This window comes from Petaurus breviceps, unplaced genomic scaffold (genome assembly GCF_028583685.1).
Source record: "Petaurus breviceps papuanus isolate PSGF00001 unplaced genomic scaffold, PetGlider_PUasm1.0 90701, whole genome shotgun sequence".
Classification (NCBI taxonomy): domain Eukaryota; kingdom Metazoa; phylum Chordata; class Mammalia; order Diprotodontia; family Petauridae; genus Petaurus; species Petaurus breviceps.
The window spans coordinates 7,107,260-7,124,324 of NW_027187316.1; the positions used below are offsets into that span (position 1 = coordinate 7,107,260).

At 37.7% G+C, this 17,065-nt stretch overlaps 1 protein-coding gene across 1 annotated transcript in view; it reads right to left on the reverse strand.

Annotated features, from left to right (window-relative positions):
- The window catches only part of CDC5L (cell division cycle 5 like), a 168,030-nt gene that overhangs the window by 27,317 nt on the left and 123,648 nt on the right, over nt 1-17,065 (reverse strand). Inside the window, exons 5-11 of the mRNA XM_069065847.1 lie at nt 12,551-12,678; nt 11,839-11,938; nt 10,254-10,472; nt 7,890-8,034; nt 5,954-6,142; nt 5,283-5,431; nt 1,455-1,617 (exon numbers count right to left, since the gene is read on the reverse strand). Coding sequence (XP_068921948.1) covers nt 1,455-1,617; nt 5,283-5,431; nt 5,954-6,142; nt 7,890-8,034; nt 10,254-10,472; nt 11,839-11,938; nt 12,551-12,678 — 1,093 coding nt within the window. The remainder of the gene's footprint in view (nt 1-1,454; nt 1,618-5,282; nt 5,432-5,953; nt 6,143-7,889; nt 8,035-10,253; nt 10,473-11,838; nt 11,939-12,550; nt 12,679-17,065) is intronic.

The window sequence follows — 17,065 nt, forward strand, 5'->3', positions numbered from 1 at the left end:
TATATATATATATATATATATATATATATATATATATACTATTATTAATACCATCTTACATGTTATTAAGAAAAAAAAAGATATACAGGCACTGAGGCATAGAAATCCACTGGAAAAGTTGAAACCGGTATGGGAGAAAATATGGGAGAGAGCAGATTGGAGGTGGGGATATCCTGTGGGACTGCTGTTTTGGGGGGATAGGTGGGGGAAAAACGGGGAGAAAATTTGTAACTCAAAATCTGGCAGAAACGAATGATGTAAATCAGAAGTTAATAAAGCATTAAAAAAAAATAGTGGGGATGGATGGATCAAGTGAGGGTTTTTTGAGCATGAGAGAGACACAGGCATGTTGGTAGACAGAGAGCAGCCAGTAGAAAAGAAGATTTAAAAGATAAGTAAGAGAGAGAGGATGATGGAGGGGGTGATCTGCTGAAGAAGATGGGATATAATGAAATCACTTGTGCATGTAGTCCTCAATTTGTCTTGGCAAGAAGGGTCACTTCTTCATGTGATTAGAATGAAAGAGAAGACAATGGCAGAAGTCATCTGATTGATGTGAAATGAGACAAGGGGAGAAGAGGGAGCTCTTGGCAGATGGCCTCAAATAAAATATAAGACAAGGTTCTCGGTTGAGAGGATAGGGGAGGGGAACTACGAAGGGATATAAGGAGGGACGATAAAGTTTGAAAGAGCTTCTGTGATGAATGAGATAGTAAGTTAATTAGGGAGGTATAAAAGGATGACCTAGCCATAGTGAATGCCCAAGCTGAAGTCATATAACCTAAACTGTAGTGGACTCAATCAGCAGGATTTCATGATTTTCTCCAGTTTTGTTCAAGATGCTGAGAATGATCTAAGGCTGAGGTTGGCAGGACAAGTGGGCAATAAGGGAACAAGGGATGCAAAAGAATACTTTGTGTGTGTGTTGTTTTGCATCCCAGAAACAGAGCCTCTAGCATGTCACCAAAAACTATCACAGATTTCATCAGTAAATATTAAGACAATACAACCTATAACTTGAGCTAAAATTATGTCAAGATTGGGCCTTGTCTTAAAATTATTAAAAGCAGAAATCAAGAGAAAAGACAACTATGCAATATAACAAATAATGACAAGAAAACAAGTTTAAGCAAAACACAGCAGTCAAGAATATAATGGATAAAGTGAAATCCAATCCAAGAAGATATATCATTATCCATAAACAATTGTTATACTACTGTGTACTATATTGTATAATTTACTATACTAAAAAAAAGATGGGGATGTTCTTGTTCCAATTACTTTCAAACATTTTTCCTCTCTAAGTGCAGATTTTGAAATATATTTAACAAGATTTAAGAAAGAGAAAAAAGTTCCATTTTACATGTTTATCCAAAACTTACTACTCACAAGCACCAAAAAGAAAGAAGATGAAAATAAAAAAGATGAAAATGGAATCCGTGTTTGTTTCTCACCATCTGCTTCACATACGAGGGGTCATTGTAATCTGCCAATCCCTCTTCAGGATTTATGTTTAGTTTATCCCTTAGGGGGGTTCTGCCTGGGGTAGTGCCTACAACTGGTTTAGGAGTCATCCCACCTCGAGGAGTCAACCCTTCAGCTCCATGAGAAGGAGTCCTGGCAAAATTAAAAAACATAAGTCAATGACACAGTCTCACATTGGTAGTACTTTCAAAGTTCTTTCACATATGTTATTTCATAGGAAAATGGAGAGAAGAGAAAAAAATTAATCTGTGCAAAATTCAAGTTTCCCTTCTCAGTGTGAAACCAGACCTACAGGAAAATAAAAGGAATAAAGGCTAGGTTAACTGATTAAAATTACTATTTACATCTTTAAATTTTAATTAACAACTTAAGGAAAGTTTTTAAAACAAAAAAAGGGAAGATTTATACCATTACCAGAAAAAAAATTGCAACATTATAAGTCTCTGGCAAAAAAATATTCTCTGAAAATGAAGATATTCACTGAATAATGTAATTCCTTGGGGAGTAGCCAAGATGGCAGCATACAAGCAGGAAAACTCCATGAGTTCCCCCCATAACCACCTCAAATGCCTATAAAATATGACTCTAAACAACTTTTAGACCTACAGAACCCACAAAGTGACAGAGAAACAAATCTCCCACTGAAGGCAGTCCACTGGGCCGGCAGGAAGGGTCCATAGCAGCACGCTGGGAGCCAACCCCAGCCCCGCAAGACCCCCGTTTTAGCTCCAGGGTGGCCTTGCTATAGTGGACTTTGGGAGAGTGGATCACCAGCAGCTGTGGTGGTTTCCAGAAATATCAACCCACAAATGCCAAAGAAAAAGTAAAAGGTCAGTGTAGAACTCTGTTGGAACTGGGAGAGATGGAGGTACAGTCTGGCCTCTGTTCATGAGTGAGAAATGCCTCCACATGGTTGCTTCAGAGCTCCCAGCCTGCAGATCGTAGGGGGGCCAAGCAACCAGTCTGAGGGTAATTGCTCTTACTTTAACCTGCCTGGATCTGGATCACAGGCTTGGGTGGTGGTCCTGAGGTGTGTGACCAGTGAGCCAGAGTTTGTGGGGGTTGTACAGACAGAGCCCTACTAATAGCTCTGGAAGCTGCAAAAACCCCAGCGATTGGGACAAAGATCTCCCCTTCTGAAAGCAGAGTTCTACTGTGGCAAAGAGTCAAAAGTCAAGTAATTGAGTAGCAACATGAGCAAACAAAGGAAGCAAAGCAAGAACAGCAATCCAACTTAAGATTCCTTTTTGGGGGACAAAAAGGATGGGGGCATGGAACAGGAGGAAGACAACAAAGTCACAACTGCTGCACCAAAAGCTTTCAAGAAAAATATGAACTGCTTACAGGCCATGGAGGAGCTCAAGAAGGATTTTGAAAATCGAGTAAGAGAAGTTGAGGAAAAATTGAGAAGAGAAATGAGAATGATGCAAGAAAATCACCAAAAGAAAGTCAACAACCTGACTGAAGAAAATAACACCTTAAAAAATACACTAACTCAAATGGCAAAAGAGGCCCAAAAAGCCAATGAGGAGAAGAACGCCTTAAAAAACCAAATTTGCCAGATGGAAAAAGAATCTCAAAAGCTCACTGAAGAGAATCATTCCTTCAGAATTAGATTGGAGCAAATGAAAGCTAATTTATTTATGAGAAATCAAGATACTATTAAACAGATCCAAACAAATGAAAAAAAAAATAGAAGGCAATGTAAAATATCTCATTGGAAAAACCACTGACTTGGAAAATAGATCCAGGAGAGATAATTTATAAATTATTGGACTACTTGAAGGCCATGATCAAAAAAAGAACCTAGAAATCATCCTTCAAGAAATTTGCAAGGAAAATTGCCCTGATGTTTTAGAACCAGAGGGCAAAATAGAAATTGAAAGAATTCACCAATCACCTCTTGAAAAAGATCCCAAAAAAGAAAACTCCTAGGAATGTTACAGCCAGGTTCCAGAGATCAAAGGAGCTAGGATTAAAACCAAGAATCACCTACCCAGCAAAACTGAGTAAATGTTTCAGGGGAAAATATTGTCATTCACTGGATTAGAGGACTTTCAGGCATTCTTGATGAAAAAACCAGAGTTGAATAGAAGATTTGACATTCAGATACCAGAAGCAAGAGAAGCAAGTCAGTGGTTTTTCCAATGAGATATTTTACATTGCCTTCTATTTTTTTTTCATTTGTTTGGATCTGTTTAATAGTATCTTGATTTCTCATAAAGAAATTAGCTTTCATTTCCTCCAGTCTAATTCTGAAGGAATGATTCTCTTCAGTGAGCTTTTGAGATTCTTTTTCCATCTGGCAAATTCGACTTTTTAAGGCATTTTCCTCATTGCCTTTTTGAGCTTCTTCTGCCATTTCAGTTAGTCTATTTTTTAAGGTATTATTTTCTTTAGTCAGGTTGTTGACTTTCATTTCATAATTTTCTTGCAGTATTCTTACTTCCCTTCCCAAATTTTTCCTCCACTTCTTTTATTTGGTTTTCAAAATCCTTCTTAAGATCCTCTATGGCCTGTAACCAGCTCACATTTTTCTTGGAAGCTTTTGGTGCAGGAGTTGTGACTTTATTGTCTTCCTCCTGTTCCATGCCCCCATCCTTTTTGTCCCCAAAAAGGGAATCCAAAGTCGGACCACTGTGCTTGCTTTGCTTCCTTTGCTTGTTCATGTTGCCATTCAATTACTTGACTTTTGAGCTTTTTGCCACAGTAGAATTCTGCTACCAGAGAGGAGACTTTTATCCCAAATTGCTGAGGCTTTCGCAGCTGCCGGAGCTGTTAGTTGGGTGCCCTCTCAGAAGCCTGCACACACTCTGGCACACTGGTCATACACTCCAGGACCTCCACCCTAGACAGTGATCCAGATCCAGGCAGGTTAAAATAAGAACAATTACTCCTCAGACTGGTCACTTGGTCCCCCTACAATCTGCAGGCCAGGAGCTCTAAAGCAGCCTCGAGGTGGCTGCTGCACGGCCACCACGTCTTAGCCGCTTCTCCCTCTAGGGGGCAAAAGGCCAGACCACACTCCCAGACTCCTGGTTCCCAAAGTCCACACTATACTGACTTCTCACTTTGTCCTTAGCATCTATGGGTTGATAATTCTGGAAACCACCACAGTTGCTGGTGATCTGTAGTCCCTCCAGCTGGCAGCTGGTTGTAGCTAAAACCTCCAGCTCACACGGGATTGGGCTCGGTGCACTGTGCTGGCCCCTGCCTTCCAGACTATCTTCAGCAGGAGGTTAGCTTCTCTCTGTTATTTTGTGGGTTCTGTAGCATCAAAGTTTGTTTAGAGTCATTTTTTACATGAATTGGAAGAGATGGGAACGGAAGCCACATGGAAATCCTGTTTCTACTCCGCCATCTTGACTCTGCCCCGCCCTCCCTCCCCCCTCTCTTCTAAGTACCTGCACAAGTCATTTACCCCTCTGAGTTTGAGAATTCCCAATCTGTAAAATAGGAGCAATGATGCTTGCACTACCCATCTCCCAGTTGTTGAAAGAGAAGCACTTTAAACACTATAATGCACCAGAAATATATAAACTTTTTTTGGTAATTCACCTAAGAACTCTTCCACTTTAGAAAAAGGAAGCGGCTACAAAAATAGGATAAAACACTTTATAATTAAACTCTGGGGGGTCATTTATGAATTCAGGTGGGTGCAGAAACAGGGAAGATGAAAGCTAAATAGGGTTGTTTTCATTCTGTGTCTATCTCAATAAAACAAACAAATTGACTAATCCTCAGGATTCAGGGGCTGTTTTCCATTACAAACTTTTCCTATGGTGTGCTTACTGTACCTGAATGGGGTAGATAAGACTGTGTTTGGCGTCTGGATGATCTGTCGTTGAGGAGTCACACCAGAGAAGTCACTCTCATGCAATGGTGTATTAAGACCACCTTTCAGTGGGGTGTCCACGTTGGTAAGAGCCATCAAGTTCTGTGCTTCCTATTTAACAAAAAGTTTAAATAGGCATGTTTCAAACATATTTTAGGCAATATGAAAATCCTTTAGAAAAAATATATTTATATGATGCATATGACCCATGCTAACACCGTTATTGAAATAAACAATTCCATCAATATCTTCTTACCTAAAACAAAGAAGAATTAAGAATCCTGGGATGTGACACTGTTTAGTACTTAAGTATTTTCTCCTGACTCCAGGGCCAGTGCTCTACTCACTGTGCCACCTAGCCGCCCCTAAAATAATCTTTTTAAAGTAATTAAAACTGATATTTTAATTAATTAAAATTAATCTTGAAATAAGCAATTTTCTAATTCTTAGCTTGAATTAGACAAGAGACAAATGTCTATTAAACTTCAATCTCAAAAACCCAACCTCAAGCTACCTGCTCTAAAAGATAGATGTATTTTTTAAAAAACCACTAAAGTATCATGCTCTATTTCATAATATAAAACTATGTATCTTGTACTGTCACACTGCACAGTACAAGGTAAATGTACTCACCTGCAGAATTCGATCTTGGGCAGCTGGAGTTTTGGGTGTCCTCAGAGCAATACTATTGTTGGTGACATTATACTCAGACAAAAGAGTACTGGAAGCAGAATTCATTATGCCAGATTCCTCCGCTGTCTGACGTGCAATTTCACTTGCCTGGCCAACTTTTACAACTTCCTGAAGTTCTGCATCTGAAATCTGAAAGGAGGTAATCAACAATCTAAGTAATATTCTAATTCCCAAACTGATACAGCATAAAATTTACAAGGATTAGTTCTAGAAGGGAACATGGAAGCAAACAGGATATTCTGTTACACCTTTCTAAAAAATTGTAAATAATTGGAAATTTATGGGTTTAAGCAGATTTTTATTTTATTTGAATATAAATTTTACTGATGGTTCCTAAACGTATAAGTTTTTTTAATTTTAGCTCTAAAAGTTTTCAAATGATAACCCCCTAAAAATGTTACATACACTAATATACTTCAACTCATACATAAAATTTTAAGGTTATCTAATCCACCAACTCTCATTTCATAGATGAATCAACTAAGACTAAGAAAAATAAGATGACTTTGCCAATCACCCAACCAGTTAATGGTAAAAACAGTATTAAAACCCAGGGATCTTTATAATTAGTATGAGTATTGCAAGATAGTCTGAAATTATGGAAACAGAACTAAAGTGTTATTAATTTGCCAATAAGGATTTTTTTTTTTAATCCTGAAAGTCAAGTAAAAAAATATAGACAGGGCAAACTGGGTTAAAGAATCTTCAGAAATAGAGGTCTATTTTTCATTAACAGCAATTACAAAGTCATTTCATTAAAATTAAATTCTAATGAATTCCAAGAAAAGAACTACAGGGAAAGTCTCATTATAATGAATAACACTACTAATAGTAACTCATTCTGTCTACTGCTTTAAGAAGGAACATGGGATCATAGATTTAGAATGGATGGAACCGTAGGCCATTTGGTACAAGAACTGAGGCCCAAGAAAGGTGAAATGATTTGCCCCATTATCTTCTAGATATCTTTAAGAAGTATCATCCACATTCAAACCCATCTCCTCTGATGCTAAAGACAGCACTCTTTCCAATGTATCACACTAAAATATGACAAAGTTAATTCATGTTCCTGTAGCAGCTCAAAAAAATCAGTGTGCCCTGGTCTTGTGTATATTTTTTTTCCACTTGATTCTCAGAATTTTTTTAAATCCTGCATTGACAAATTAAAAGTACTTTAGTTCTCTACCATTCCAGACTACCTTGAAGTATTCAGGCTTCTGTTAATCCATTTACTCTAGCTTCACCAATCACAATTATACTGAAAAGTTCCTGGCCCCTCTGCCTCATTCTAAACTGACTATGCAGAGAAGGAACTTTATGGGGCTGACCGAAGGCTGTATGGGGGTTGTTATTTTAAACAAAACAGGATTTTCCTTGGTGTTATGCTGCACTTCTAACCAACCAAGCCTTCACATGAAATACCTCAACCAGAGGCAGGAAGAATATGGGAGAAGTCAACAGCAAGCCCACACCCCAACAAAATAAAAACACATATTCAGTTTCCTTTTCAGAAGGCAAAAGAAAGGCAAAACACTTTTCCAAGGATTCAAACCATGTTCTAAGGCATTAGCCAGGCTCTGTCTACCTCCCGGGCCCACTGTGTAGAAGTACCTGAAGCCAGAATAGATGCTAGTCTTTCTAGGGATCTTTTTTAGAAACAAGTAAATATGTATCTAGGGCTCCTCAGACACCACAAAGATTATACTGCATATCGCAGGAAGTTCCACCATTCTTTTCCAGGAGCCTCCAAATTTAATAAGACAACCAAAAAGTAAAGAAAAACAGGGAGAATTCAGGGAGTTTTCACTCTGGATATCTATCATAAAGGCTGCATACATGCAGTTAACATAATGAAAACAATCATTTTGCAATTTACCTGAGGTGCAGGAAGTACTAATTTGCTTCTCTTTTTAGTAAATTCTGATACTCCACTGGTTTGAAGAATAGCTGATGGCAAATCAGACTCCTTTTTTCTTTTCAAATGTTGTTTGTCTTTCTTCCTATCTCTACTTTCTTTTTCACTGTCATGAAGTATAGCAGAGAAAAAAAGAGGGGAACAGGAGTTACATGATTTCCCAACTGAATGGTTAATACCAAAAGGTTGGCTGCCAAAAGTCAACGAAGTCAGGAACAACTTTTCCATCCTAAAATACACAGTTCTCAAACACCTAGTCAAATCAAGTCAACAAGCATTTCTTAATCACCTACTACTTGCCAGGCACTGTGCTAAGAATTGGAGATACAAAGGCAAAAAACAGGCCTTGCTTTCAAGAAGCTCATAGTCTAACACAAAAAGAACAGTCTCCTTTACTTATCTTAGAAAACAAAAATCAACCAGAACAGAAAAAGAACAAAACAAAAAAATTTTGCCACCACAAAAAAATTTAATAGCGCAAAGGAACTGAAAAAACTAAAATGCCAAAGGCAAGAGTATTCCCATAATATACTCGCAGATGGATTTTTTAAGGAGGGAGGAGGGTTTAGAGTTATAACAAAAGAATAAGCCATTCCCCAATTGATAAGTAGTAGGATATGAATAGCTGTCAAAACAACTGAAAATTATTAACAGCCACATCATATCAAAGACTGATACAAATTACTAATAATGAGAATTTGGACTACTACATTAACCTTCTAGTTGGTCTTCCCGACTCAAGCCTCTCCCCTCTTCAATCCTTCCTCTATTCAACTGCCTCAGTGATCTTCCTAAAGCACAGATCTGACTACATCACCCCTAAACTCCCATGGCTCCCTATTAACTCCATGATTAAACAGAAAATGCTCAATGTGGTAGCCTTCTACCTTCCCAGTCTTCTCGCTTTACTCTCAACGTAGTCTATGATCCAGTTCCAGTGGCCTTTTTGCCATTCCTCAGAGAAGATATTCCATCTTCTAAACTTGAGCCTTTTCACTGGCTGTCCCCCATGCACAGACAGAATGCTTTCCTTCCTAACAACTGCTTCCTGACTGTCCTGGCTTCCTTCAAGACTCAACTCAAATCCCACTTTCTGCAGGAGGCCCATGTCAGCAAGATTGCCCTCACTACTAATGCCCTCACCATCTAAGATTATCCTTCATTTACCCTACATGTATCTTGAACATACATAGTTATTTGCACATTATCTCTCCCATTAGAAAGTGAGCCCTTGAGGTCAGGAACATATGCTGTCTTTCTTTGTATCACCAACACGTGGCACACTTGGTAAGTACCTGCTGATTAACAGATAAGAAATGCACATTAAAACAACTTGAGATTTCACCTCACACCTAGCAAATTGACAAAGATGACAAAAGATTAAAATAGTCAGTGCCAGAAGGGCTGTGGAAAGAGGCACACTGATGTACTACTGGATTAGCTACAAACTGGTACCAACCTTCTAGCTGACAATTTGGAAAACAGAAATAAGGTGAATAAAATGCCTATGCCCTCAACACAGACATCCTACTGCTAGGCATATACCTCAAGATCATCAATGGTTTTTACCTTTCTTTTTAGAAAGAGTCCATAAACATCAACATATAAAGAACAGCATTACTATGCTAAAAATAATGGGAATAAAGTGGGTAACCATAAATTGGGGAATGGTTAACCAAACTGTGGAACATAAATACAATGGAATATTGTTGCAGCATAAGAAATAATAATAACTGTGAGGAATTCAGAGAAGAATGGGAAGAGTTAGTGAAGTAAGCAGAGCCAGGAAAACTACATATACCAGTACAACAATGTAAATGGAAAGAACAAAAAGGTGAAACTAAATGTTGTGTGATTATAGTGACCAAGGCAGAGAAGTTAATGTACGTCCCTCTCTTCTTTGCAGAGGTGGGAGAAAGGGGGTATAGAATATTGCCTATGAAGCTGGTATCAGGTGATATGCTGATTAGCTTTTGTATTCCTTTCTTTTATTCTCTATTACAAAGAATGACTGGCTGGATATGGGGGGGGGGGAAGCTGAGATGTTTGTAAATATAACAAAAGATAAAAAAAAAATTTTTAAACGTGGAGGTATGTAATTTTGGATAAAGAATGTTACATATGCTTTCAAACATGAACAATTAAACTTGGAAAGGACACAGAAAGAATGCTTTCTTGTCTGTTGCTTAATTCATTTGGTTAAACTACTCTGTTAAATGGTTAAGGGTTTTATATAAGGTTTTACTCCTTATATCTGACTGTCTTTCGTGAAAGTGTACTTTATAAAATGAAAATTTCAAAAAAAAAATTAGAACGGCTACTCACGATCTTAACTCTCCATCAAGATCCTGTTGTCGTAACTTCTTAAAGTCAGCATCAAGTGCCTGATAATTTTCTTCAGATGTGTCATAAAAACCTGGAGCTGGCTTTTTTTCAAATGGAATTTCTGCATTATAATCTACTCCTCTCTTCTTTTTCCTTTTCTTCTGAATTTCTATGCCAGCTGCTCGAAGTTCTCTTCTCTTCTGGAGGGCAGCAAGGCGCCTGAGGTATGAGAAAATGATTAAAATTAGAAAAAAAAATGACCTATAACTTTACAAGGTAAAGTAGCCAGCTTACTGTTTACATTTACATCACACAGTCCAACTTATGGAAAAAAACAAATGGATAAATACTATTTTATTGGAGCTATTTTGCCTTTTCTTAAAAAAAAAATTTAAGAATCTTTAAAACATCAATTTTGAAACACTAATATCAGTCATGGTAAGGGATTCTCAGGTTCATTTGCCAGATTCTAAATGCATAGTTATGAGGATTTGTGAATTTGGAGTCAGAGAAAGAGACATAGATGAAGAGACTAGTTACTTTGATCACACCTTATTTATATCACCTATCCCCAAATATAGAGGTGAGGAAAGAGACATAGGTAGGATGGAACAGATAATATGTCTTCCTAATCCTGCTACCATTCCAACAGTATGACAAAAAATAAGGCAGTCTTTCCAAATCTGGATAAACTACCCTGATAAAACTGAATTATGAGACTAGAAAGATACTGCAAACTAGGCCCTAATACTGTACATACTGAAACTATATGGAAAGTAGCAATTAAAAACTAGAAAACCAACCATAGCTGCTCTGGTAACCAGGACAGGAAGTTTTATATACTCTTAAACTTAGGACCATTAAGGACAGCTATATAAGTCAGAAAGATTAATCAACCATCTCTGCCCAGAGAGCAAATAAGGGCAAACCTGTACAACTAAATACTTTATCTTACATTACTAGACAACTAAGCAAAAGAAACCCACTAAGAAAAGAAAGCAATGAAAACAGGAGAAAAAGAGATGACTTAGAAGGATACAATCTCAAACATTCACCTAGTCTAACAAAAAAATTAAGAGTAAATTTTCCTTCTAGAATTAAAAAGGAAAGGTATTTCCATAAAGTTCAAGGAAAAATCTAAAATTTAGTTAGAGAGGACTCTCTCTTTAGTTGGAAGAGTTACTGGTATGTCAATAGGGCCTCATACTAATCAGTTAATTAGCAGTGATGTCAAAACATAGGATATCAGTGATCTAGTCATAAAACTATGAGTTATAAATTATCCTCTTTGTTTATGAAACAATGTTAAGATATCATATTAATAGCTGGTAAAAAGTAAATTCCAAGCAATAAAAAAGCATTATTTCTGCTATGACTTCTAAAACCCAACATTTCTGCAACTATATTGTTTATAGGAAAAATCTAGGATACCTTCCAAGTGTTAGGACAATGACACTAGGAACTAACAATAAGTAAAGATGAATAATTCTCTAATATTTACAAAATAGTAAAAAGAAACATAATACTTCCATTGGGTTTGTGACTGTTTTGGTTAGCAAATAACTCTCAGTGAAGAAAATCGGACCTTGCTTCTTCCAGTTGTTTTTCTCTTGCTTTCCTCTTGGCCTTCTTTCCTTGTGTGTTTGCCAGACGAGCTCTAGCTTCTGAGAGCATTTCAAGTTCATCTGTGGGGGAAAAAAAAACCTTAATGCCTCCCCCTCAGAAAACTGAAGATACTATGTGAATCTATCTAGCACAAATTCTTCTTTCCTCTTGACATGAAATTTACTGAACTGTCCTATATGATTAGCCCTTTCTAAATAAACTTTTTTTGTAGTAGAATTAGGAGCAAGATTCCGATGTCCTGGCTCCCCATCTTTTAGCCTCTTTCCCACAATGAATACATGGGTGCTTTGTACTGTTCACTTGAAGACAATTAGATAAAAGAGCAGTTAATTTGTGAAAGGAAGCATAAAAAAATGGAAACCACCAAAGAGAGAGAAAGCATTAAAGAAAGAAATGGAAAGAATAGTTGCTAAAAGGTTTCCAAAAGTTAAGAAGAAACCCTGGGGAAGCTAGCAGTGAATGGAGCACCAGCCCTGGAGTCAGGAGGACCTGAGTTCAAATGCAACCTCAGACACTTAATACTTACTAGCTCTGTGACCTTGGGCAAGTCACTAAACCCCAACTACCTTGCCTCCAAAAAAAAAAAAAAAGATGAAACCTGAAAGAGGTAAGATAAAGAAGTGCCTAAGCAATTTAAAGTTAAAACAATTTCCTCATGGGAAAACACTTGCCCTCATCCATATCAATTGGATCAGGTCTGGCTGGTTTCGTTTCTGGATTTGGATCAATCTCTCCAGGTTTAAGTTTTCGTGGATCATCTGCTGTCTCTTCTTCATTGTCTCTTTGGGCAGCTTTATCCCTGGAAAGAGAACATCAGGTTATTTATACTATTAATTCTAAGAAATGTACATGTCCCCCACCTTTAGACTTCTATCTATGGAATACCCAAAATTAAAAATCCTAAGAGGAAAAAAAAATCATCTCCCTTCACTAGTTTCTTACTGCTCTCACCAAATAAAAGCTGGCAGGAAAAATTATTATACAAAACATTTTACTTTGCAGTTACTGTTTAGTTTAAAAACTGTGACATTTAGCATCTTCTGCCCCCTTTATCATCATTCTGCCACATTTATTCCAGAAATGTCAAGCCCATGTGTTTTCTGGTTATCAGATTTTTGTCTAAGGATACAAGTATTCTCTGTACTCTGCTGTTTCTTGTCTAATCCTGTGTTCATTGATTTTATATATGTAAAGACTTTTAAATTTTCATGAAATCAAAACTTTCTAGTTTATTTTTTGTTTTATCTCTCTTTGTTTACATCAAAATCTCCCCTTACCCATAATTGTAAATAATCCCCGATCTCATTCTCCTCTTAACATTTTCATGGTATGACCTTTTATATTGTGGTCCCATGTCCACTTTGAACTAGTAGCAGTTTCCCTTTCTTTCTGTCAAAAGTGCCTTGCAGGTGTATTTATATAAATGGCCCTCAGATCTGGGAGTCCGCCTTCCCCTCCTGCAGGGATGGTGGCAGAGGGGCAGGAAACCAAGCAGAGAAAATGCTAAGAATCACACAATTTTCATACCATCATTAAACTCTGACTGATGATATTCTAAATGTAAGATCTTTGCTCAGTGACCAAACCAAAAGACATATTTCTAGAGGAGCTGAATCATATCAATCTTGGGATTCCTGCTATAAATTAAAGCACAAAAAGGAATTTGCAGCTAAACAGATGGATGGTAAAGAATGAAACTGGCAGAGTAACTTTTATTATATACCCACAAGCAACAAGAAATATTATTTCAAGGTATATCTTGTATCAATTACAGCAAAACTAGTAAGCACATACAAAACGACCACCATGAAAATAACTGCAGCTAACACACAAACATTGGTTGCTGAGATTTAATAGTAGACAAATTCTACAAAGAACTTGATAAGATTATCTGAATCAAATCAACATATGCACTGACACTTGGTAACTTAAATGTAAATGTGGGAAAAAGAAAGGATGGGATAAATTTATAGGAAAGCATGGTTCAAGAAGAGAAATGAGAGGGCGGAGTAGAAACAGGACTTCCTTGGGGCTCCGGCTTCCACCTCTCCCAATTCATGTAAAAGGGGACTCTGAACAAACTTTGGAGCTACAGAACCCACAAAATGACACAGAGAAGCTAACCTCCCGCTGAGAACAGGCCGGCAGGAATCGGCCAGTGCAGCGCTCTGGGAGCTGAGCCCAGCCCCATGGGAGCCGAAGGTTTTAGCCCCATGGGAGCCGAAGGTTTTAGCCCCATGTTGGGCCTGACCAACCACCGGCTGGAGCAACTCCAGATCACCAGCAGCTGTGGCGATTTCCAGAATTATCAACACATAGATGCCAAGGACAAAGTGAGAGGTCAGTGCAGTGTGGACTTTGGGATCCAGTAGTTGGGAGTACGGTCAGCCTTTGCCCCTGAGAGGAGAAGCCGCTGAGGTGCCGTAGCCATGCAACAGCCACCGCCATGTGGCGGCTTCTGCTCCTGGCCTGCAGAGTGTAGGGGGATCAAGCGACCAGTCTGAGGGGTAATCGCTCTTGCTTTAACCTGCTTGGATCTGGATTGCAGTCTAGGGTGGAGGTTCTGGGGTGGGTACCAGTTTGCCAGAGCATGTGGAGGCTTCAGAGAGGGCACCCAACTAATACCTTCGGCAGCTAAGAAAATCCCAGAATTTGGGACAAAGCTCCCCTGTCTGGTGGCAGAGTCCTACTGTGGCAAAAAGCCCAAAAGTCAAGCGATTGAGTGGCAACATGAGCAGGCAAAAGAAGCAAATAAACAGAGCAATCCAACTTTACACTCCTTTTTTGGTGACAAAAAGGATCAAAGCATGGTACACGAGGAAGATAGTGAAGTCAGAACTCCTGCACCAAAAGCTTCAAAGAAAAATACGAGCTGCTTACAGGACCTTAAGAAGCAAATAAGAGAAGTGGAGGAAAAATTGGGAAGAGAAATGAGAACAATGCAAGAAAACTATGAAATGAGAGTCAACAGCCTGAGAAAAATAACAACTTAAAAAACAGACTAACTCAAATGACAAAAGACGCTCAAAAAGGCAATGAGAAGAATGCCTTTTAAAAAGCTGAATTTGCCAGATGGAAAAAGAATTTCAAAAGCTCACTGAGGAGAATGATTTCTTCAGAATTAGATTGGAGCAAATGGAAGCTAGTGACTTTATGAGAAATCAAGATGCTGTTAAACAGATCCAAACAAATGAAAGAACAGAAGGCAATGTGAAATATCTCATGGGAAAAAACACAGACCTGGAAAATAGATCCAGGAGAGATAATTTAAAAATTATTGGACTACCTGAAAGCCATGATCAAAGAAAGAACCTAGAAATCATCCTCCAAGAAATTCTCAAGGAAAACTGCCCTGATGTTTTAGAACCAGAGGGCAAAACAGAGGTTGAAAGAATCTACCGATGACCTCCTAAAAAAAATCCCAAAAAAGAAAACTCCTAGGAATATTACAGCCAGGTTCCAAAATTCCCAGATCAAGGAGAGAATATTACAAGCAGCCAAAAAGAAACAATTTGAATATTGTGGAAACACAATCAGGATAACACAGAATCTGGCAGCTTCTACACTGAGGGATCAAAGGACTTGGAATTTGATATTCCAGAGGTCAAAGGAGCTGGGATTAAAACCAAGAATCGCCTACCCAGAAAACCGAGTATCATGTTTCAGGGGAAAATATGGTCATTCAGTGGAATAGAGGACTTTCAAGTATTCTCAATGAAAAAGCCAGAGTTGAATAGAAAATTTGACATTCAGATACAAGAAGCAAGAGAAGCATGAGAAGGTAAATAGGGAAAAGAAATCATAAGGAACTTATAAAAGTTGAACTATTAACATTCCTACATGGAAAAACAATCACTGTTAACTGATGAAACTTTTCTCAGTATGAAAATAGTTGAAGGGAATAGAAATATATATATATGTCTATATAGCAGGGTATATGAACATATGAATACATATGTGAATGTGATAGCTATACATGTACAACCTATACTGAATTGCTTATCTTCCCAGTAAGGGTGGGTGACAGACTAGGGAGGAAGGGAATGAATCTGGAATTCAAAGTTTTAAAATCAAATGTTTAAAATATATACATATATATATATACTATTATTAATACTACTTTACATGTAATTAGGAAATAAGATATACAGGCACTGGGGCATAGAGATCCACCATACCCTACTGGAAAAGTCGAAGCAGGTATGGGAGAAAGCAGATTGGAGGAAGGGATATCCTGTGGGACAGCTATTTTGGGGCGGTGGGTAGGGGAAAAACAGGGAGAAAATTTGTAACTCAAAATCTGGTGGAAATGAATGGAATCAACTTCTTAAACAAGGAGTTAATAAAGCATTTTAGAAAAAGAGAAATGAGAGAAGCCAAAGACAAAATTTACAGAAAAGTCTCACACCTCTATACTATAAATATGCTCTTCAAAAAAATGAATCAGCAGGCACTGGATTTGGTGAGTACCAAATAACACCATAATGAACAAAATAAATTATATTTTATGTGTTATAGATATGAATCAGCTCCCATTATAACTGAATCATCTATCTTTCAAGTCAAACCACAAATTTGCCAGTTAAGGTCAAAATTAGTTTTAAAAAAAACTCAAGAAAAGGAATTCTAAAAAATATCATATGACTGAAAACAACTTAACCCTGGAACAAGTTATTTAATATGAAAAATAGGAAATGGGCGACAGAAATTAAATAGAAACCAAATCTGGCAGTCTAAGCCACATACAACCCAATGTAAACTGTCACAACAAGAAGGTAAAAAAAAGTCTAGAAATGACCTTGGAAAGGAATCCTCTGACTTATTTGCCAAACAGAAAGATGGCTGCCAAAAGCAACAGTAGGTAGAAATATAAATAGGTAAAAGCTTATAAAAAAGACTGATGGACAATTATGAACAGAATCATCTCATGAAGCAGTGGAGAGTAAAACCAGTTCAAAGAAAGCTTGGCAAGACATCTAAAGAAGTCAAGTCATCCCAAAGTCATTCAAGGATTAAAGTGGAAGGAGAACAAGAAACATTAGAAAAATGGAAAATTACAAAAGCCATTTGAACAAATTGTTCTCTCTCCAACAAGGATAGTGTGCTAAAGAGAATAAGATGGGAAAAAGGTGAGAGGGTGAGAGAGAGAGAGAGAGAGAGAGAGAGAGAGAGAGAGAGAGAGAGAG